Source organism: Terrapene carolina, unplaced genomic scaffold (genome assembly GCF_002925995.2).
Source record: "Terrapene carolina triunguis isolate 2854851 unplaced genomic scaffold, T_m_triunguis-2.0 Scaffold85, whole genome shotgun sequence".
Lineage (NCBI taxonomy): Eukaryota > Metazoa > Chordata > Testudines > Emydidae > Terrapene > Terrapene triunguis.
The window spans coordinates 13,053,030-13,076,478 of record NW_020664436.1 but is presented as its reverse complement, the minus strand read 5'-3'; the positions used below and the strand labels follow the sequence as shown (position 1 = coordinate 13,076,478).

General features: G+C 42.2%; 1 protein-coding gene across 1 annotated transcript in view; it reads left to right on the top strand.

The window, feature by feature from the left end:
• CNST (consortin, connexin sorting protein) overlaps positions 1-23,449 on the top strand; it is an 86,558-nt gene that overhangs the window by 9,694 nt on the left and 53,415 nt on the right. Inside the window, exon 4 of the mRNA XM_024210280.2 lies at positions 11,295-11,733. Within this exon, the coding sequence (XP_024066048.1) occupies positions 11,346-11,733 (388 nt within the window). The 5' untranslated portion in view covers positions 11,295-11,345. The remainder of the gene's footprint in view (positions 1-11,294; positions 11,734-23,449) is intronic.

Genomic DNA, 23,449 nt, shown 5'->3' with positions numbered 1-23,449 from the left:
TTCCTGATATATAGATATTATAAATACATCTCTACCGCAATATAACACAAATTCAGATATAACGCGGTAAAGCAGTGCTCTGGGGAGCGGGGCTGTGTGCTCCGGCGGGTCAGCGTGTCTGGCTCCGACACTCTGCTCTGAGCGGCGTGTTAAGGGTGCCGAGCCAGGGCCGAGCGGTTGGATAAGGTGCAGAGGGTCTTGGGGTGGTGGTCAGGGGACAGGGAGGAGGGGGGAGCCACAGCCCGAGGAGGGGAGCTGCAGTGCAGGGGAATGTCACACGGGCTCCAGCTGGCGCCGAGAAGGCTCGGCACACACTGGGCCCGGCTGGCAGGCTGCACCCCACTGGCAGCCGTGCCGGGTGGGCTCTCCAGGTCCATAGCGCGCCAAACTACCTGCCCGCAGTCAGGCCAAAGCGTTCGATATAACACAGTTTCACCTATAACACGGTAAGATTTTTTTTTGGCTCCCGAGGACCGCGTTATATTGGGGTAGAGGTGTATAAAGATTAAGTGCCATTAAATGTCACTTGACAGATATCACTCTAACACTAGAAAGTGACAAACCACTAAACTGTGTGTATGCCCGGACATGTTGTTTGAAAATAAACTGGAATTAGACAAACCACTATTGTTTACATATGTTTCCTGAAGGATGCTCAGATTTCACATGTTCTGAGATAGAACTACTAAACAGAATATCTGACCAAGGAAGCAAGAGACTCCTCAGGGGTTATTTGAATCTGCACTGCATTCTTTCATAGAGGGAAATATAGCCAGCTGACATACATACTCAAAAGGCTATTAGAAATTGTCCAGTAGTGAGGATATCCAATAATGAGATTGTGCATAACAAGATTATCCTGTGATGAGATAAACCATTAATGAGTTGATGCTGCGAGGCAACAGTCCAGAGTGGTAATTATCTCTGTAGGAATGGAAGGTTGGATGGTGAAACTGTAGCCTTAAAGTAATTTTTGGTCCTTCAAAAAAAACTTAACCACCTTGAGGGGGTTTTCACCCTTGAGTTTTGTGCTTCTAGCACAAGCTAGAGCAGAATTTCCCCAGCTGGAAGTTTTTTGGCTTTCTGAGGCAATGATAGTTATATGAGACACTACCTTCTCTTTCCATGTGCTCCCTTTCACAAGCACACAGCAATGAGTTGTGCATGATCAGCTAGCACTATCTTAGCATCTAATACTTTCTGTCTTGAGTGTGAGGAGGCAAGGGCATCCCACAGGAGCTGTGTCCTTGCTGTTGCCACCATTTCACAGAGATTTTTATCTGATTAATAATAAAATAATCAAACATTAGTTGTGGAAAACCTGCACCTAAGAGCATACTTTTTTTTAAAAGTAGATCTTTCCCTTTATAAGGGTATATAAAGTTTCCTTGCCAATTAGCTCTTGTAACAGTATGTTAGTTAAGAGTTGTCATTTTTAAAAGAATGCAGTAAACCAGAGATGGTGTACTTCATGTAGTTTTTTTTCATATTGTGTCATGAAGCTGCACTTTAGGTGATGCTTTATAGGCTTATAGCTGTGCTCTCTAGACTTTCCCATTCACTTGTACTCTGTAAGCATGTTAGCTCTGGCTAATATTCTTTGTGTGGGTAAAATGAATATTCATGTTCTATATAATAGGCTCAACTGTGTCTAACCATATAGTACCATCTTCTCCAATACAGACAAGAGTTACACTGAGTTCTTTTATTTTGAACTAATGAAAACCATTTGAAATAGACTGTGTTCTCCTGCAAGACTTACGATGATAGTCATTTAAAATTGAGAAAGGAGTACGGGGAACCACTGAAAACTTAGGTCCTTGAAGGTTTTGGTTAACAATAATTGGCTTCATGCCAACACTGAACTTTTATATGAGAGAAGAAAACTGATTTAAAAAAAAATCCAAGTTCACAGCCAAGCTTACTTGGCCGTTCTATCACTAACCTCTAAATAAAAGGTCTCTTAAAAACAGTAATGTAACCCCCCCCCCCCCCCGACACACACCTCAAAAAACCACCAGATTTTCATTTTTGCTGACCCAACTCAGCCATAATTTTTGCCCACTTTTTATTAAATGGTCATAGACTAACTGTTGCTGCTGTTGAAAACATTTTGGTAAACTTTGCACAGTTTGACTTGATAATGTCCATTTGAAAGCTGAGTCTTAATTCTTCTAGTGCAGTCACTAGTTTTACAACAGTGAAAAAGGATAACTCTCAAATAGCTAAACTTCCTGGAATCCTAGGCTCAAATCTTGGTAGGGTCAGCTGAGTCTTTCATTCTTCTGAGGTAGACAATTGTTAATAAAAAGTTAACATTATTGCAATACTGTAACTTCAAAAAATTAAATGCAAATTGTGACAGAAGCAGTCTCTATGATTGCTGAAAGTTTTGAGATTTAAAAAAGTTAATGGAAATAGAAGCAGAGACAAGTAAACAAAAAATAGTTAAGGTTTGCAGGGAAAAGATATGGGCAGCCAATGCAGAATGAGCTGATGAAAGCCAAACAAGTTAGGCGGAATAAGAAGGCTGATATAGTATAAGGTGGGGGTTGGGAGTGGTAAAAAGGAGAAAATGAATAAATGAGATGGGAAACTAAATTAGTGATTTTTAAAATGGCTAAGATATTCAACTCCTTTTTCAAAATAACCTTTAAAAAGAAAAATTAAAAGCTTGAAGGGAGAGCCTATAAAAATAACTATAGGGAAAGAGAAAGTAAGGGAATATTCTTAGGCTCTACAGGGCAGTTCCTCCAACATACAAGTCAATGGGAGGTTTGCATTCACTTCAGTAAGTGCAGGAGCAAAGTCCTCCGATTGTATGGTGATGGCTGCATTAAAAAACTTGGATACCTGGAAGATTTGTACATACATATGCCTGGATGATGTGCATTCTTAAGGGAATTAATGAACAGATTTAGTATACCATGGAGTATTTTTCTTGAAACACAGACAACTGGGGAGGTACCAAAGAAAATCCGCAACCATGCCAATGTTCCAAAACAAAAAAAATAGAGCTTCTATTTTCAGTAAAATAATGGAATAAATATCTTTTAAAAAAGTAAATGTCAGCGATATCAGGACTGTGTGTAAAAAGTAGCATAAGTTGATAAAGAATCAATCTTGCCAAAAAACTTATGCTATTTTTGATAGTTAAATAAAAGTGGATGATGATAACGCAGTAGATTGAAACATTTCAACTTTAGTTAGGATTTCATAGCAGTATGAAATGTTTATTTAACGAGTCAATGCAAACTGGCTTGTGAACTGAAAACTCAGGCATATAATCAAAGGGTAATATTAAACAGCAACATCTAGGGAAAGCGTGGATGGTTGACTAGCCAATCATACGGATCAGTATTAGATCCAGTCTTATTCAACATCTTTGTTAATGATAACTTAGAGTAAATAAACAGCGTTTTAATGATATTTGCAGATGATGCTTGTCATAGATACTCTTGCTGGAAGGTTGCAACATAACACTATTGTATTTCCTAGAATTCAGAATAACATACAAAATCCCAAAACAGAGAGAGAAAATGGCATGCTTCCTAAAGCTGAAAGGCACAACTCACACCCACCTTGCTTTAAGCTGGCTCTTTTTATACTGACTCAGATCACAAACTTCGTGACAGAGCCCCCTAGCCTACAAGCATGACCAGGACAACACTCCACCACACACTCTTAGGGCAGAGGTTCTCAACCTTTTTCTTTCTGAGTCTTCCCCCACCCCAAATATGCTATAAAAATTTAACAGCCTACCTGTGCCACAACAACTGACTTTTTTGGCATATCCAATAGATTAAAAGGCAGGGCCAGTGTTCGGGGATAGCAAGCAGGGCAATTGTCCCGTGAAGCTAAGTTGCTCAGGCTTCGGCTTCAGCCCCGGGCCCCAGTGAGTCTAACACCGGCCCTACTCTCTGGTTTATTTTGGCAGACCCTCTGAAATCTGTTCACAACCCCCCGTGGGCAATGGACCCTCAGTTGAGAACTGCTGTCTTAGGGTATGTCTACACTGCAATTAGACACCTGCATCTGGCCTGTGCCAGCTGACTCAGGGTTGTGGAGCTCAGGTGAAGGGGCTGTTTAATTGCGGTGTAAACGTTTAGGTTTGGGCTGGAGCCCGGGCTCTAGAACCCTGAGAGATGGGAGGGTCCCAGAACTCGGGCTGCAGCCCAAATGTCTGCACTGCAATTAAACAGCCCCACAAGCCTGAGTCAGCTGGCAAAGGCCAAAGGCAGGTGTCCAATTGTCTTGTTGACATACCCATCAAGTGATAACGTACAATTCAACATAGTCCTCAATACACTGTGATGCTAAATGGGGAGGAGTTACAAGTACTTGGGAGGACAGAGAAATACAAAGAGACTCAGGGACTAGGAACATAGGTGCCTAGAGCCAGGGGCGGCTCTAGGCACCAGCGCAGCAAGTGCGTGCCTGGGGCGGGAGGCGGCCTCTCAGTCGCTGTGAGGGTGGCAGTGAGGCTGCCTTCGGCGGCATGCCTGCGGGACGTCCGACGTTCCTGTGGATTCGGCAGCAATTCAGCGGCAGGGACGCCGAAGGCGTGGCACCGGCGGACCTCCCGCAGGCATGCCGCCGAATCGGCGTGACCAGCAGACTGCCCACAGGCGTGCCGCCGAAAGCCGCCTGACTGCCGTGCTTGGGGCAGCAAAAAACATAGAGCCACCCCTGCAGCCAGCGCCAGCCAGGCTCCTTCTGCCTCTTGCCAGGGCCTGATGCTAATCTGCTAGGATAAAATATAATTTGAAACATGGATATTAGATGGAGAAGAGAAACTTAGAATGCTGTAATGCAGAGAGAAATTTTAGGGTTGTTATGGAGAACAGATTAGTCATGAGTTTGCGTGTGACATGGATGATAAAAGGGCCAATGCAGCTCTGGTCTGAATATGTAAGGGCATCACAACCTTGAAATGGGAGGTATTGATATCCCCTCTTTATGGATATGATGCAGCACACCAGGAATAGTATCAGTTCTGGCTGCTACGTCACCAAAAAGGTTTATAATTAGGGTTGGTTTTGAGTAGAACAACAGAAGTCATCTGGTAGGTGAAGGAACTGACTTTCAAAGGAAGATTAAAAGAGCTAAATATGTATAGTGTAGATGAGAGACATTGGTGAGGAGGAGGAGATGCTTTCAAATGTTTGAAAGATATAATCACCAAGGTCAATACACTGGAGTAAAGGATGAAACTGAGAAAAGAAAAATTTAGGCTGACTACCAGGAAATGATGCCTGATTGTGAGATGTATTAAGCTTTGGAATGTGGAATAGACTCCCAATGCAAGTGGTGGAAACCGCATCACTTCAGACATTTAAATCTAGAATGGACAAAATATTAATACTTCAGAGAACAATCCTGTATTGGCAGGGGGATAGATTCAGTGACCTAATAGGTCTTTTCCATCTCTGACTTCTACCAGCTTCAATATTCTAAATTCCTAATATTTAAGCTGACTTAAAACACACACTACTGTGTCTTATTGCTTTGGAAATTAAGTTTAAAATTTTGTTTAAGAAGTGCTACTTCCAACAAGCTGTATAAAATAGCTCACAGTTTAAACTAATTGTTTGTGCTGCTGGATAATTTGTAACTAAAAAGGCACTGCCTCTCATACTGTGGGTGTCTCTAGTTAGTGTGTCCTTTGGAACTTAAATTGTAGGCATATCTTAATGGATAGTCATGAAAATCCTATGTTTAACTACATTCCGTTGTAGTAGTGAGCTGAGGGGTGAAAACATTCTCTAGCAACAACAATCACATTTTGTAATCAAAACTGATCTTACAGATGTCATATGGTGATCATGAATTGAAAAAATCATCCGTGCAATTGAATGATTGGATGAGCTAAATTTTATATGCCTTAACTTCTCTCTGAAGGCAGGGCTAATTGAATTTTGTGTTGAATGGACAGACTAATAGCTAAGAGAGGATTTCCCTCCTACTTTCGTTGCTGCTAGTGCCTTGGATAAGGCAGTGGAGGATAAACCTAGTACTGAAACCTCATTCATATATTTAATTATTAGCTTGCTATGTATCTTGTACTTCCTTATTATTTTGTGTGGCACAGAAAGCATGAGACGTACAATTGAGTTATGAATTACTGTACACTTTTCAGTTCACTATCAAATATATATTTTATGTGTATGGCTCATTTAAAAATACCCCAAAACTCTGATTCCTTTAATGTACACTATATTCAGCAAAGCAGGTTAGTTATTTGAGTGGGAAAGCTTCCTGGATCTTAGAAATAATAACTTTCTGTACATGCATGTACACTTAATACTCCACTCTCCTTCTCACCATTCCTCTTTCCTTTAGGTAACTTCAGTCAGTGTCTAATCTTGGATTTCTTAATTTGGAGTGAAGCCCAGAGATGTAATAAAATTTGCCCTTGTGGGGATAGGGAAAGAGGAACTGAAGCTTTCTGGAGAAAACTTAAGTGTGAAGATTTAAGAGGAAGGAAAAAATATGCAGAATGTAACAAAGAACTTCAGAAATGCAGATCAAATGCAGTTTCTTGGACACGTCTGATTTTATTCTTTAGTTTAAAATTTCAGTTATTTCTAATAAATATATAATGACAAATACAATAATAATGGTGTTGAAAAGATCAGAAGACAAGCATGTGAAGTCTGGAAATAAATTGTTATGCAGTATAAGATGAGTGAACTCCTAGTTGTTTAAGGTTTAGATCATCAACCAGATGTTCCATGTGTGACAGAGCTAACTGCACTGTTGACCCCTCTTGGTTTCTCTGAGTGTACTGTGATGGGTTAGATCACAGAACCCCCCTTGGGAGCTGCCACCCGATGTGCCAAGACTACTTCTGCCCCTGCTTTCCTGCCCTGTCAGCTTAGGACTTCAGTGCCCTGCCTGGTTTTAGCCAGACTCGCTAGCCTGCTGAAAACCCAGACCCAGGTCTGAATCACGTCCCCTAACAACTGTAGGCTTACTTGAAAGCAGCTTACAGAAGTGTTCTTGTCTTCAACACTCAGCTGCCCAACTCCCAATGGGGTCTAAACCCAAATAAATCCGTGTTACCCTGCATAAAGCTTATACAGGGTAAACTCATAAATTGTTCGCCCTCTATAACACTGATAGAGATATGCACAGCTGTTTGCCCCCCCAAGGTATTAACACATACTCCGGGTTAACTAATAAGTTAAAAGTGATTTTATTAATACAGAAAGTAGGATTTAAGTGGTTCCAAGTAGTAACAGACAGAACAAAGTGAGTTACCAAGCAAAATAAAATAAAACACGCAAACCTATGTCTAATCAAACTGAATACAGATAATTCACCCTTTTAGAGGTGCTTCAGTAAGTTTTTTTTTTTTTTTTTTTTTTTTCCCTCAGACTGGACACCTTCCAGGCCTGGGCAAAATTCTTTCCCTTGGTATAGCTCTTGTTCCAGCTCAGGCGGTAGCTAGAAGATTCTTCATGATGGCTCCTCTGTTCCACCCATTTATATCTTTTGCATAAGGTGGAAATCCTTTGTCCCTCTGCGTTCCCACCCCCGACCTTCTCAATGGAAAAGCACTAGGTTAAAGATGGATTTTAGTTCAGGTGACATGATCACATGTTACTGTAAGACCCCAAGCCTTCATTCCTCCCAGCCTGACTCACAGGAAGGCTTGCCTGCAAACAGAGCCATCCATAGTCAATTGTCCTGGTTGATGGGAGCCATCAAGATTCCAAACCACCATTAATTGCCCACACTTTGCATACTTACAATAGGCCCTCAGAGTTATATTTCATATTTCTAGTTTTAGATACAAGAGTGATACATTTATAGAAATAGGATGAACACACTCAGTAGATTATAAGCTTTGTAATGATACCTTTCAAGAGACCTTTTGCATGAAGCATATTCCAGTTACATTATATTCACTCATTAGTATATTTTTATAAAATCGTATAGACTGCAACGTCACATGTACCTCGTCAGGTGTTAGGCCTCGTGCCTTTACCTCTCTCAGGGCAGAATCACATGATTCTCCCACTCTTAAACTGGGTACTGACTTGCAGTCCCCTTTATATCAACCATGATCACTGCAGCAGGTCTGGCTTTGGCTCAGACCCTGCAGTTCTGTTCCCTTCAGGGGCATGATAGTGGTATCGAGTAACCAAACAGCTTTCTTAAAGCAAAGTATAATTTATTTAGAACAAAAGCATTTAAGAAAAAAATGTAATGCTTGCTTTTCTCTAACACTTACCATGCCCTGCGTATGAGAAGGCCCATAGGCTCCTCTCTAGCGCCTGCCTCTTTCTGTGTCAGCCTGTCCCCTGAACTGCTTCTGACAACTGCCTCCCTCCCATTCCCACTGCACCCTGGAATCAAAACACTAACTGTTTATATCCCTTTGATCTGGTAGGTCCCAGCATTGTGAAACAAGGTTTACAAATTATTGGAGGGAGATAATTTCACAAATCCTGTATCTAAATTTTAATCATAGCTTTTACAGTGATTCCTTTTTGATGCTGGGCAAGCCACTTTCAGTGTCCCCATGTGTGAAAAGGGGGTAATAGTACTTACCTGCTTTATATGCTGTTATGAGAATTATTTAATATTTGTAAAGCCCTTTGAAATGGAAGAAGCTAAGTATTAAAATATTCATGGAATAATGCTGTGACTTTTGTTTGTTAATGATTGCAGTGTGCACTGGCTTTCTTTGGTTAGACATTTTAAAAACAGTTTTTCAGTTAATAGGAAGGATAGAACTAATTGAGATAATCTCTGATTTGAACTGTGTACTTGATAGTATTTCTAAAGCTTTTAACAAGCTTTTAGTGTTTGAATATAAAACTTGGCTTGGCAGTTCATAGCCCCTGTGATAAATGAAGGGCGGAGTAGCTCCCTTTGATGGACACCCAGCCAGCCAGTTAGCTGTAAAATCCTTCTTGGTAGCTGTTCTCTACTTGCTTTACCTGTAAAGGGTTAAAAAGTCCCCCAGGTAAAGAAAAGAAAGTGGGCACCTGACCAAAAGAGCCAATGGGAAGGCTAGAACTTTAAAAACTGGGGAAAAAACTTACCCTTTGTCTGTGGTTGTTCTCTCTGGGCTGAAGAGACGGGTCACTAGGAATGCTCTGTAAAGTTTGAAACCAGATATGAAAATCATCCAATCATATCTAGAACTACTTTTAACAACCCAAGTATCTAAGTAAATTAGGAATGTTTAGAAAGACGTGATTAGGTTTATTTCTGTTTATATTTAAGGCTTATGGACTCCTCTGTGCTAACCCCAGATGCTTTTGTTTGCTTGTAACCTTTAAGCTCAGGTGGGGGCCCGCAAGGATTCTAAAAATTAATACTTTCCACTCCAGGCTTGTATTAAACTCCCAAGGTTACGGCTTTTCTCTGACCTTGGCTTGGTAAACACTGCCACCACCCAAATGCAAAAAGCTCCCTTGGACCCAGGAAGGAGCACTTGGGAATTCCTCCGAGTGGGGTACCCTCAAGCCCTTTCACCCCCCTCCTCTGGGGAAGAGCTGAGAAAGAAAACAAAGAAAATTAGCTGTTGCCACCAGCTAATCAAACAGTATATGCACAAACCTCTTAGGACATCCAAAATCCAATCCTGTTCTTAAAAAAGGTAAATTTTATTAAAAACAAAAAGGAAGAAAATAAATCTGGAATTTAGGCTTTTGCTAGATTTTAAAAGAGCAATTCCAAAAAATTAAGCACCCAAAATAGCTTTCTTGGGGTTCAGCTTAAAGGTTACACGCAAACAAAAGCATCCCAGCTGTGGGCTTGCTGCATCAGTTATGATTGTAAAAAAAAATTGCTTGAGCCCCAGCACCTCTTTCATTACAAATTAAGAATTTGTAATTAAATTAAGTAGCCTGGTGTATATGGTGCTTCAACATAATCCCGTTGGTAGCCTCTACTGCCTATGGTCATCTGCTTTTTGCCCTCCTTCCCTCCCTCTTCCCCTCCCCCCCCCCCAATTGAGAGTGCCTAAAGGGCCGGTGACAGTTAGAAAACTACCTCCTTTCCCTCAGGTTCAGTACTCAGTGGTGTGCATGAGGTCTTGGTGGCACATGATGTCAGTATTTACAACTTCTTGTGCCAGGCAATTTGACCCTACCAGTGTTCTCTTTAAATCTAGGGTTCCTTAGGCGCCATTCAATCTTTTGTTCCACTGAAAAGTACTTAAAAGTAAAGCAAAACAAAATCATAGGCACACTTTATTAAGTCTGTATTTCATCTGAAATGTTGATTTCTTTAGGGCCATTACGTAAATCTGGATAAAATATTCTGCTTACGGCTTGTTCTGTAAAATGTCTTCTTTTTTTTTTTTTTGTCCTTAAAATGTTTGGAAGTTTTTCTAAACTTTGCTTTAATACAAGTGTGCAGTGCATTTTTAAGTTTATTATTTAAACACTTCAGATTATTTTTATACTGTGTATGTATTGTAGTGATGCATCATTATGATGGTTTGGTAACTTAGGTCATCAGCACTGCGATGCTTGTAAAAGCCAAAGAAGTAAGCAGTCAATACAAATGTAGAATTACCTCAGTAAGAACAGTACAACTTTCTCTTGTTGGGGTCTACTTTTGCCTTGTTGCACATATCAATTTAATTTCAGCATTCATTGAAACTATGTATGCACAAAAAGGCAAAATTTACCTGAGTTATGGGGGAGGGGCTTGTTTCTTAAAGCTCCATCTGCTGCTTTGTGTGCTGAAAATATGTTTAATGTTCTCTTGAAAACAATGTGATAATTTAATTCAGTAAACAATTTTCCTGTATATTTAACTGTTGTAACAGTGCTCTTTTGCATATCTGAAGTGATGATATGTCTGGCAGAATAGGAGTTCTCTTGTTTGTCTCCCACCATTTTTATTCCTCACCGGCCTTTTTTTACCTCAGCCGATCCACATCTCTTTATTCAACAAAAATTGTTTCATTTTATTTGTTTAAAAATCTAGATAAGGAGTTTATTTCCTAGTTACTGATAATATTGTGAATACTACTGTGGAGTACACACATGTACATACAAATATATAATTGATTCCAGTAAAAAGGCCCACAATGTAGCCTCCTGTCTTCCAGACCAGTATTGACAATGACATTAATATGGTTTTAACATGTAGAGAAATTTTGTTATATGTGTTGTGATGTGGCAGTAGTGCTGCTGTATTTAAGGGCCTCTTAAAATTTTTCAGGAATACATACCTTGGCTAGCTTAATTCTATATTGGCTGAAATTAGACATAAAGACCCTCTCTTCCATATTTGTTAATATTTTTCCTGATTTTATATTTTAGACCTAAAAATCGTTTTGACAGAGTTTAAGCTGTTCAACAAAGGGCGCTCTAATGGATGACGGAGAATTTCCTACAAATGATCTACTGATAGACTTAAAGGACAGACTTCATGCTGGTGACAGTGTGGGAAATGTGGGAACTCGTTTGGCTTCTTCATCTGATGAAAATGAAAATCAACTTGATGGTGACAGGAGTGAGGTCCTGACCAGCAGTGACAGTGCAATGGGAATGCATGAAAAGGTTGAGCAGGACAGTATCAATAATAATGAAAATGTGGACAGTGGAGACTGTACACCAAGCTGCAAAGAAGTTGAGACTGAGAAGAATTCTGAAAGTTTCCATATGGACATACATAGAGAGGAAAAGCTTGTTCTAGAAAAATGGACAGATGGAAAAAGAAGTCCAACTTTCAAAAAAGACTCCGTTAGAAAATCTACAGGTACTTTAAAAAATTATATATTCTTGTTTGTTTTGTTTTGAATAATGAAGGTCTGGTTCTATGCCATGAGTCAGTCATATTTACAACTAATGTACACACTTGTTTTTAATTTCAACAACTTTCAGTAAAATGGTATTATTTATTGACATGCTGACAATAGTAAACGGTTTATTTTTTTTATTATTATTTATTTATTTATTTATTTTATTTAGATACAAAATTCAGAGCTCAAAATCTAAACCAGTGAGAGACAGTAAACAATATACACTGGGGAAATAAATGAATGGATAAATTACTGACTGAATTTCTGCCTGAAGTCCAAATACAGAGAACATGTTTCTTGATCATTTGAGTGTTCAAAGGCAAGATTTTGGTGTCTTATTAAGGCATCAACATTTGAAAACTTGGCTTCAGTCACAAAACATTTTGATCTTGGACTGCTATTACCAGAATTTACTTAGGTTTCCCAAGCTTAATAAATACTTCTACTACGTACATCTTGAGTAACACGCTGTCCATAAAATGTGTGTAAAGCTGCTGCCAAGTTTTTAGATGGTTTAAAGATCTACAGTTAAATTTGGAAGAGTGAATTATACAAAGTGGCTAAGGATAATTTTTAAAATAATTTTCTATTACATGTTCTGCTTGTTTGAAATGTTCCTTCCCTTTGTGAAAATATGTTTGTGTTGATATTGATTTTATCATGTCAGGTTTTAAACTTTTTGTAGTGTTGCAAAATATACTGGTGAATACAGTACATTTTGTTTTAACCTCATTGGTATCTTGGAGGATTGTTTAAAGGTCGTTGGGTAGGATTCAGTGATGCCCAAGCTGATTTTTTTTCTACATTTTTTTTTCCTCTTTGTTGTTGAATTTTTGGGCCCTCAGCTGAGAATTAACAGCTAAACTGACTAGCCATGTACAATAGCAGGCATTTTCAAAGTCACTTTTTTCATCTTGCCCCACCAAAGCTACCCACTAAATAATCATTTCGTTTTTCCCTAGAAATGTATGTTTTCAAACTAAGGCTTTACCAAGGCTTTACATTCTGGCGGGTGGTTTTATAACACTTTATTCGCTGTGCCCAAGAATTGTTGCCAGTGTTTTGTAACATTTTCCTTGAAAGATTTTTCAAGTAAAGCAGGTAGGGTGGAGGAGAAGGGGAACTGTGGTCTGCCAGTGAGATTGGGTGTGCATTTTGGTGAATTTTCAGTTGTTTTCATATTCATATCCTAATTCAAGGCCTAAGGAGATCTATGGTTTGGATAAACATCTAGAAGTTTGGATATTTATCTGAACTTATGGAAACTTCCCCATATGAAAGTCTATGGTCCTCTCCCACACCCATCCTCCCTCCCTACTTGAAAGAAACACTCCAGCAATAGCCTCTTACTACGTATAGTTGTTTCCTTGAGGAAAATGTCCTCCTCCATAGTGTTTGTGCCAGTCCATCTTCAGGATGCCTTTCTTTGTGGCAATGGGGGAGACATTAACAAAGCTTGGATTTGAGATATTTTGGTTCAATAATACATCTGAAGACAAATGAGCACAAAATGCCAGCAGAGAAGAATATATTTTAAAGCATGCGTGCCTTTAAAATAATTGTCAGATATAAGATCTTAAATCCATACAAGTGTAAACAAACCAGAAGCTGATGATTTTAGAATTAAGTTAACTTGATGTAGAGTGTGTTTTGACAGATGGACTCTAGTGTTAACATTTTGATTTCATCCATATTTGTTTACAGAGATGTGGGCATTAATGATTCTGCCAGGTATGACCCTGAGCAGCTCAGTAGTGACTATAGGTCTCTGGGAGTGAGGGTGAAAGAGTCAGGGTCACAGGTGGCGGTCTTATGCACCCTGCCAGCTGAGGGAAAGGGCCCAGGCAGGGACAGATGCATTGTGGAGATCAATGCATGGCTACGCAGATGATGCCGACAAGAGTCCTTTGGCTTTCTTGATCATGGGATTCTGTTCCTTGGAGGAGGACTTCTGGAAAGAGATGAGGTCCATCTGATGAAGGGGAAGAGCATTTTGGGACACCGACTCACCAATCTAGTGCAGAAGGCTTTAAACTAGGTTCAAAGGGGGCAGGTGACAAAAACCAACGGGTAAGTATTTTAAAAAAAAAATTGTTTTTTTTACCTTGACAAGGGGCTGGAAGTTGGGGATGACATGGAAGATTACAGTAGGGTCAATAGGAGCAACAAGAAGGAAAACATTGGGGGAATCTGCTCAACATTTTAGATGTCAGTACACAAATGTAAGGCGTCTGAGGAGTAGACGGAAAAACTGGAAGTCTAATTACAAAAGCTAAATTATGACTTAATTGGCATCACAGAGACTTGGTGGGATAAATCTCATGGCTGGAGTATTGGCATAGAGGGGGAGAGCTTGTTCAGGAAGGACAGGCAGGGGAAAAAGGAGCAGTTGTTACATTATACATCAACAATATATACACTTGTTCTGAGGTCCAGGAGAAGGTGGGATGCGGCCCAGTTGAAAGTCTCTGGATGAAGATAGAAGGTGGAAAAAACAGGAGTGACGTCATGGTACGGGTCTATTGTAGACAACTAAATCAGGAAGAGGAGGTGATGAGGAATTTCTAGAACAAATAATAGAAATATCCAAAACACAAGACGTGGTAGTAATGCGGGATTTCAAATACCTAGATATCTGTTGGAAAAGTAATATGGGAAAACACAATAAGTTATTGGAATGTGTTGGGAACAACTTCTTGTTTCAGAAGGTGGAGGAAGTAAATGGGGAGATAGCCATTTAAGACTTGATTCTGACCAACAAGGAGGAGTTGGTTACAAATCTAAAGATGGACGGCAGCTTTGGTGAAAGTGATTGTGAAATGAGAGATTTCATCATCTAAGGAAAGGAAGGAGTAAGAGCAGCGGAATAGAGACAGTGGGTTAAAAAAAGCAGAGTTTAACAAACAGAGAGAACTAGTAGATCCCATGGGAAGAAAACCTAAGAGGGGAAAAGGAATTTGGGAGAGTTGGCAGTTGCTGAAAAACAATATTTAGGGTACAACAGTAAACTATCCGGATGTGAAGAAAATAGTAAGAGGCCAATATGGCTGTAAGGAGCTCTTTAACTATTTGTTTATTTAGAAAATTTTAACAAGTTTACAAATCTTGGCCATCTAAATATCAGACACAATACAACAATCATTACAACAGTGAGCTTTTGATTAGAGAAACATTTAAATCATTGGATCTCTCTGTTTAACAAGGAGTTACCAAGATGCAGAGTGAGCATCTTTACATTATGCCGACATGTTGTTTATAGTGATTCTGTTAAATTGAGGAAAGTCTCTGATTGCATACATTTAACAGACCAGGCATGGCTATCAAATGTTAATACTGAAAAAACATCAGAACATCAGATGGTTTTGTTGGGATTTTTTTTGCAGGTCAATGTACTTTGAGTAGTGAGTACAAGGTAATCAGATATCTCAGCATCTATTTGTGCTCTTACTGTTTTGCTGGGTACATCATTGTGTTAACTTTTCCATAACAACTACCTCCTATATTTTTTTGGAACCATTCCTCTAGAGTTGGATTATTTTTCTTTTTCCAATAGGAGGCTATCTGTAGCCTAGCACCTACTAGCAGATGTGAGATTAATTCTTCAATTCCTTCTGTGTGACTATTTCTGCTAGGAAGCCCCAGGAGGATTACCAAAGGATCATTTGGTAATAAATGTCCAATAATTTGTGATATTTGGTTACAAATTGCATCCCAATACACTTTAATGACAGGACACATCCAACATATATGCATAAAATCTGCTGTTTCACCACAATTTTTCCAACATTTATCCCATTTAATCTCTATTTGTTTTAAACCTAATTGGTGTGAGGTACCATTGAAACAATATCTGAAAGACATTTTCTTTTATTGTGTTACAGACTCTGGTTTCTGGTCCCCTTTTCCAGATCAAACCCCATTCCTCTGTGGTAATTTGTCTGTCCAGATTCTTTTCCAAGTGTTTCATCTATGGACTTTCTTTTCATTACAAAAGTTGTCTGCAAAGATTGATGTAAATGAGTTATAATTTTTCGTTTCCAGATACCATCACTTCTGTTCATTAGCTTTCTTTGTAAAACAGCTTTTCTAGACAGTTGAGAAACATGCCCAACTTGAAAGTTCAAGTACAATAGGAGACTGGGCCAATAGAAGTTAGTTTTGATCTCTAAAAAGGTTAGAAAAGTTTATTTACAGAATAGTTGGCCAATCATTTGTATTCCATGGCGCTCTCAATCTTTAAAGCTTTCTGATTTGTGACTTGGATTATGATCTGGATTATTTGCAATGTCTGTCATTGGCAAGGAAAAATAACTTACTTTATCTCCAGTTCTATCCCAAATCCATGAAGTAGCTTTTGCTAAAGGACGTGTATAAATTTCTGGAGGGTGGGTTTTTTAATTAATCCTTGGGAGTCTAGTGATATTTATATGGCCACAATTTTCTTGTTCAATAGAGAGACCCAGTCTTTGGTTGGGTTAGAACACACACAATCCACTACTGCTTTAAACTGGCTGTCTTGTGGTACCATAAAATATTTGGAACAGTTAGTCCACTCTGTTAAATGGGTCTGTTCAAAGTATCTGCATTTACTCTTGGTCTTTTCTTATTCTGTATAGTCTAACAACATCCCTTGTATTCCACATCAGGAACATTTTTATGACCTGAAAATCCAACAGAAATCCTACAAAAGGTGGAAACATGGAAAAATTGCTAATAATGAGTACCAAAGAATAGCACAAGCATGTAGATATAAAATCAGAAAGTTTAAGGCATAACATGAGTTACATCTAGCCATGGATATAAAAGGCGATAAGAAGAGGTTTTATAAATACCTTAGGAGCAAGAGTCAGACAAAGGAAAGTGTAGGTCCGCTATTTATCAGGGAAGGAGAGCTAATAATGGACAACACCAAGAGCTGAGATGTTTAATGCCTCTTTTGCCTCAGTCTTCACTAAAAAAGTTAATTGTGACCTAGTACTTAACACAGGGGTGGGCAAATTACGGCCCGCGGGCCGCTTCTGGCCTGTCAGACCTTTTAATCCGGCCCTCGAGCTCCCACCACGGAGCAGGTTCGGTGGCTTGCCCTTCTCTGGCGTACCAGCCAGGGAGTAGGGTTGGGGGGCTTTCTGCATGGCTCCTGCAAGCAGCGGCATGTCCCCCCTCCGGCTCCTATGTGTAGGGACAGCCAGCCCAGGGGGCTCCACACGCACGCTGCCCATGCCCCAAGCGCCGCCCCCTGCAGCTGCAGGGGGGCACTGCCTGCAGACGGGGCAGTGCGCAGAGCCGTCTGGCCACACTTCCGCGTAGGAGCTGGAGGGGAGGACGTGCCGCTGCTTCCAGGAGCTGCTTGAGGTAAGCACTACCTGGAGCTTGCACCCCTGCCCCTCCCCCACCATCGCGTGTGCCTCAACCCCCTGCCCCAGCTCTGATCTCACTCCCACCCTCCGAACCCCTCGGTACCAGCCCAGCGCACCCTCCTGCACCCCAAACCCCTCATCCCCTGCTCCACCCCAGAGCCCACACCCCCAGCCAGAGCTCTCAACACTCCCCACCCCTGCATCCTAACCCCCTGCCACAGCCTGGAGCCTCCTCCCATACCCTGAACTCCTCATTTCTGGCCCCACCCCAGAGCCCGCACCCCCAGTCAGAGCCCACACCCCACCCCCAATTTTGTGAGCATTCATGGCCCGCCATACAATTTCCATACCCAGATGTGGCCCTCAGGCCAAAAAGTTTGCCCACCCCTGGCTTAACACAATTAATCTTAACAACAAGGGGAAAGAAACACAAATCAGAATAGGGAAAGAACAGGTTAAATAATATTTATAAAGTTAGATGTATTTCAGTCAGCACGTCCTGTCACAATGTATGCTAAAAGTACTTAAGGAACTAGCTGAAGCAATCTCAGAACCATTAGTGATTATCTTCGATACCTCATGGAGGACAGGTGAAATCCCAGAGAAATGAAGAAGAGCAAATATAGTATCTATATTTAAAAGGAGACTAAAGAGGACCCAGGGAATTATGACCAGTGAGCCTAACTTCGATACCTGGAAAGATACTAAAACAAATTATTAAACAATCCATTTGTATACACCTAGAGGATAATAGAGTGATAAGTAATAGCCATCATGGATTTCTCAAGAAGAAATCATAGAAATGTAAGGCTGGAAGGGACCTAGAAAAGTCATCAAGTTCAACTCTCTGCACTGAGGAAGGACCAAGTAAATGTAGACTCTCTGCCAGATATTTGTCTAACCTGTTTTTAAAAACCTCAGATGGTAGGGATTCCATAATGAAGCTTCCATATCCCCTGGAAGCCTTATTCCAGTGCTTTAACTAGCCTCACACTTAAAAGTTTTTCCTTTTAACCTACATTTTCCTTGCTGCAGATTAAGCCCATTAGTTCTTGTCCTACCTCCAGTAGATATGGAGAACAGTTGATCACCATCGTCTCATAACAGCCCTTAACATAGTTGAAGACTGTTAACGAGTCCCCCCTCAGTCGTCTTTTCTCAAGACTAAACATGCCCAGTTTTTTAAACCTTTCCTCATAGGTCAGGTTTTCTAAACCATTTATCATCTTTGTAGCTCTACTCTGAACTCTCTCCAGTTTGTCTATATCTTTCCTTAAGTGTGGTGCCCGGAACTGGACACAGTACTCCAGCTGCGTCCTCACCTGTGCTGATTAGTAGGACGATTCTCTCCCGTGTCTTGCATATGGCACTCTTGTTAATACACCACAGAATGATATTTAGCATGGGAGCATAATGCAGTAAAATCTTATTTCATGGTCAAATTAGTGATAAAAAGGTAAGGGATCTGTCATTTGATTTGTAAAAATCTACAGAATCATAATTTCAATGGCATCACCCTCTGCACTGTGGCAATGAGAACTGGCTATCCCCTGGCTCCCAGCTCCAGGTCCTCCGATTGCTGGAAATTTTAATACGTCATTGGAAATGGGTCAAGTTGAGTATCATTCAAAAGCCCCTTTCTCCCATGAATATAATGGTACCAAATATGATAAACCTAGAACAGTTATATATTTGAGAAAATGTTTAAAAATCAATGCTTTTTAAATGATACTTTAACACAGGGATGCATTGCTTTGGTAATCCTAGGGAAGTTAGCCTTGACATCTGTGAGTGAAAACATTTATTTATCTCAGTCATCATCAGTGTCATCTCTGTATAGGGCACTGCTGCTCGACGTGTCACACTGATCCTCATCCACACTGCACTCACACATCCCCATACAAGACAGATTGCTGGCCAAACGTTTGCAGGGTGGTGAGCATTTGGTCTTTGCATATAAGCATTTGATTAGCTGAAGGATGGATTCAGGAGTGCATGGTACTTCAGACGTAAGTAGTGTGATCTGTTCATCCTCCAAGACCCTTTGTGCCCAATAGGAGAGGGTACTTTTGGATATGCTCTTTCTTCCGGGAGCCATTCCGTTGCTGGATAATAGCAGATATAAATGCACCCCTTGTCGGTGGCAGTTTGTCTCCATTTTCTGCTTGGAAAACATCCACCGATGTAGCTCTGCAAGCGTTGTAATGTTGGTCTTCAAATGATAAACTCAGAGCATGAATGCCTCCAGTGAATTTATGACCTCATCAGTGACTGTCTCAGCCAATCCAAGCACCTACAGAGTGAGGAAAAAGGCTTCGGAGACTGAACCAAATGAGTTCTAGTCAGATAGCGTGGAACTTTCAGTAGTGTCATATCCTGAAAGGACATGGAAGTCTAGCAGTGCGTCAGATTTTAATGGACCAAGTGATTGGTACAAATCTCTGACCCCTGTGGACAGGGCCGGCTCTGGCTTTTTTGCCGCCCCAGGCAAAAAAGCCTCCGGCCGCCGGAGCCCCAGGGGGAGGGCGGCCAGAGCACCGGGGGGAGGGCGGCGAGCCCGGCTGTGGCCTCGCTCTCCCCGGCGGCCGGAGCGCCGCGCCGCCCCCCTCCAGGTGCCGCCCCAAGCACCAGCTTGGTTGCCTGGTGCCTGGAGCCGGCCCTGCCTGTGGAGAAACACTAGATACCCCCATCCAGTTTGACAGTGAACCATTGATAATTACCGTATATACTCATTCATAAGCCTAATATTTTTAGTAAAAAAGGGAAACACCAGAGAAGGGGGTCGGCTTATGAACGAGTATAGAGAGGGAGAGGTGGGACACAGCCCCTCCCTCCAACAGAGGGAGCAAGGAGAGGCAGCACAGCCAGCAGAGCCAGAAGGGAAGAGGCGGGGCCAGAGTCTCTCCTCTTCTGGCCACGCTGCTCTCCCCCTCAGCCTCCAAAGCAGCTGCAGCTCCAGAGCTGGCAGGCTGCAGCCGTGCCACTCGGCCCTGCCCCACAGAGCAGGCTGTGGCTGCGCCACTCGGCCCTGCCCCACAGAGCAGGCTGTGGCCGCGCCGCCCGGCCCGCCAGAGCGTGCTGCGGTCGCGCCTCCCGGTCTGGCCCGCCAGAGCGGGCTGTGGCTGTGCTGCCCAGCCTGCCAGAGCAGCTCCAGCAAGACCAGAGACATCCTCCCCTGGCCCTCCCCAGATAAGGTGAGACGGGATGGGATGGGGAGGTGTGGGGGTCCCAGGCTAAGGGTGGGGTCATGTGAGGGGTGGTCACAGGGGTTACTCCCCTGACTCCCAGCTTCTCCCCCCTCGCCCCTCCCCCCCCAAAATTTCCCCAACAGTTGCTATCCCGGCCCATCAGGGTAAGCAGCTGGAGCGCTGGGACACTTTGTTTACTTAGGTTTACCTCTGTGCCTGTGGACGCTCGAGGTAAACAAACCATCTCAACCCGCCAGCGGCTTATCCTGATGGCCCGGGAGCCAAAGTTTGCTCACCCCTGAATTATAGGGTCAACTTATAAACGGGTTATAAAGTATATACCGAGTATATACGGTATGTTTGGGTATGATTTAGGGCCCTACCAAATTCACAGTGTATTTTGGTGAATTTCACAATCATAGGATTTTAAAAATCATAAATTTCATGATTTCAGATATTTAAATCTGAAATTTCATGGTGTTCTAACTGTAGGGGTCCTGACTCAAAAGGGGGTGGGTCAGAAGGTTATTGTAGGGGTTCACGGTATTGCCACCCTTACTTCAGTGCTGCTGATGGCGGTGATGCTGCCTTCAGAGCTGGGCAGCCGGAGACTGGCAGCTGCTGGCTGGGAGCCCAGCTTGGAAGGCAGCACCACTGCTAGCAGAAGTAAGGATGGCATGGTATGGTATTGCTACCCCTTACTTCTGTGCTGCTGCCTTCAGAGCTGGGCCCTTGGCCAGTAGCTGCCACTCTCCAGCCACCAAGCGCTGAAGGCAGTGCAGAAGTAAGGGTGGCAATACCATTAATCCTCCTAAAATAACCTTGCGACACCCTCCCCCCCCAACTCCCTTTTGGGTCAGGGCCCCCAATTTGAGAAACACTGGTCTCCTCTGAAATCTGTATAGTAAGTGAATGCCATTTTCCTTTTTCTGCAGTACAAGAGGCTCACTTATAATTGTTTCCCTAATTCAACCCACTACTTGTTTATTTACTTTGTTCAAACTTTGTCCTGCCTTTTAACCTACATTCTGATGTTTTATTTCTTGGCCAACCACTAGAGCTGTGTGAGGTATGTTTATACAACACAGAGTGACTCTGTGTCCTATAATCGCAAAGCAAGGGGACTAACAGATCAAGTGGGGAAAAATTAGTATCTGTTCTTTCCAGTTAAAATCTAGGCTGCTGACTGAAATTAAATGAACTGCAATCATTCTGCTCCCTGGAATCAGAGCAAGTTTAGGGCCGAATAACCTCACAGGAAAATGAAACCCACATGTATTTAACTTTATCTGACCAAGAGTGAAAAAAATTAGTAAGATTAACATACTGTAGAAAAGTAGTTGTTATATGCAGAGGTACAGCCATTTAGATAAAGAAGCAAGTGCTCCCCTGGTTTAGCGACAGTCTCCCTGACCCAATGCAATCATGCCAAAGAAACATACTCTTATCTGGCTTCTCCCTAGAAAGATCTCATGGAACACCCCCAGCACAACAGAGCTATTATTACAATCATATGTATATTGCTGATTATTGAAACAAATGTGGTGAACTTGTACCAATTGTAGGATTTTGTGTCATAGGCTCCCAAAAACACTCCAGGATGTGCCTATGACATGGCATAGAACTCTCACAAAAAACTCTTCAGCATCCTGCACATCCACACAAATCAAACGGCAGGGCTCTAGTACTATTCTCATTCACATCTAGTAAGCTTTCTAGAGGAATAATGACTTACTAATTAAATTGACTCAGATTTCTCTAGAGGTCTGATGCAGAGGCTTCAAATGGTCACATGACTCTTCCAAATTATTTAGTTTCAATGTATCTTTCTACTATTTTAAAAACACTAGATTTCACTTGACACATCTGACCTCCACAAATACATCATCTCTCTTACACTCCATTTTTGGTGCATGTTGCTGCTGCTGCTGCCATGTTATATATTCAGTAGGTTCCTTTCTCCTTACAGCTCCTTTCAAAAATTGTTTCAGACTATGAAGATTACCTAAATTATCCAAGTTAACTCTAGAACTTTCTGATGTACTTGAAATATCAATAAAAATAATCGGTATTGTTTGCAAACAGATTATTACAATTGTTGTCTTAATACAGTATCTACGTGTTAGATTTAGTTGTTCACACTATAGTTGATAAAATATTTTACAGATACCTTTATCAGTATAAATTTCCAATGTAAATAAATAGCTAACATAATACAATGAAGAATTTCTATCTTGTGAAATAACAATTACGGCTTTTGCTACAGCCAGATCTTATTTTTATGACATTAAAAACTGAGATGAAGCTCATCTAGAGCAGGCCTGCACAACTCGTAATGCGGCGAGGGCCATATTACTCCAAAGAAAACAGCTGAGGGCCGAACCCCCCCGGCCCTGCCGAACCCCCTCCCAGTGCCGCCAGAAACCCCCCCAGCACCACCCAGCCCCCCAAAACACAACACCCCCCCCAGCGCCGCCCACCCCACGGAAACAACCCCCCCACAGCGCCGCCTGCCCAGTGGGGAAAAAACCCTCCTTCCCCAGCGCCGCCCTGCTGAAACAGCAGTATTGAACCTTGGTAATATGATATAGCTGGCCCCTAAGGTAGTATAATTAAGGTAAAAGAAAAATGTCTTTTTGCTAGAAGTAGAATAAGATCTTCCCCCCACTTCGTAATCAATTGCCCTGTTGAATGAATGAGGTGTGAATGAGGAAGGTGTGGAAGGCAGCACCTCCAGACAGCTGCAACCCTTGGAGGGGGGATGGGAGCCAGACCAGATCAGTAGAACAGGTCAGCCACCTACTCGCCGCTCGCCTACTCAACCCCCGCCACTGCCCGCTTGCTCGCCTCCTGAGCCCCCCCCCATCCCCCCGGCTCGCCTACTCACTCCCCGCCACTGCCCGCCCGCTCGCCTCCTCAGCCCCACACTGCCCCGGCTCACCTACTCAGCCCCCCTCCCCTGCCGCCGGCTCACCTGCCCCCCGCGCCACTGCCTGCCCGCTCACCTCCTCAGCCCCCCCCTCCCCTGCCACCGGCTCACCTGCCCCCCACGCCACTGCCTGCCCGCTCGCCTCCTCAGCCGCCTCCTCCCCCGCCGCCAGCTCACCTGCCCCCCTGCCACTGCCCGC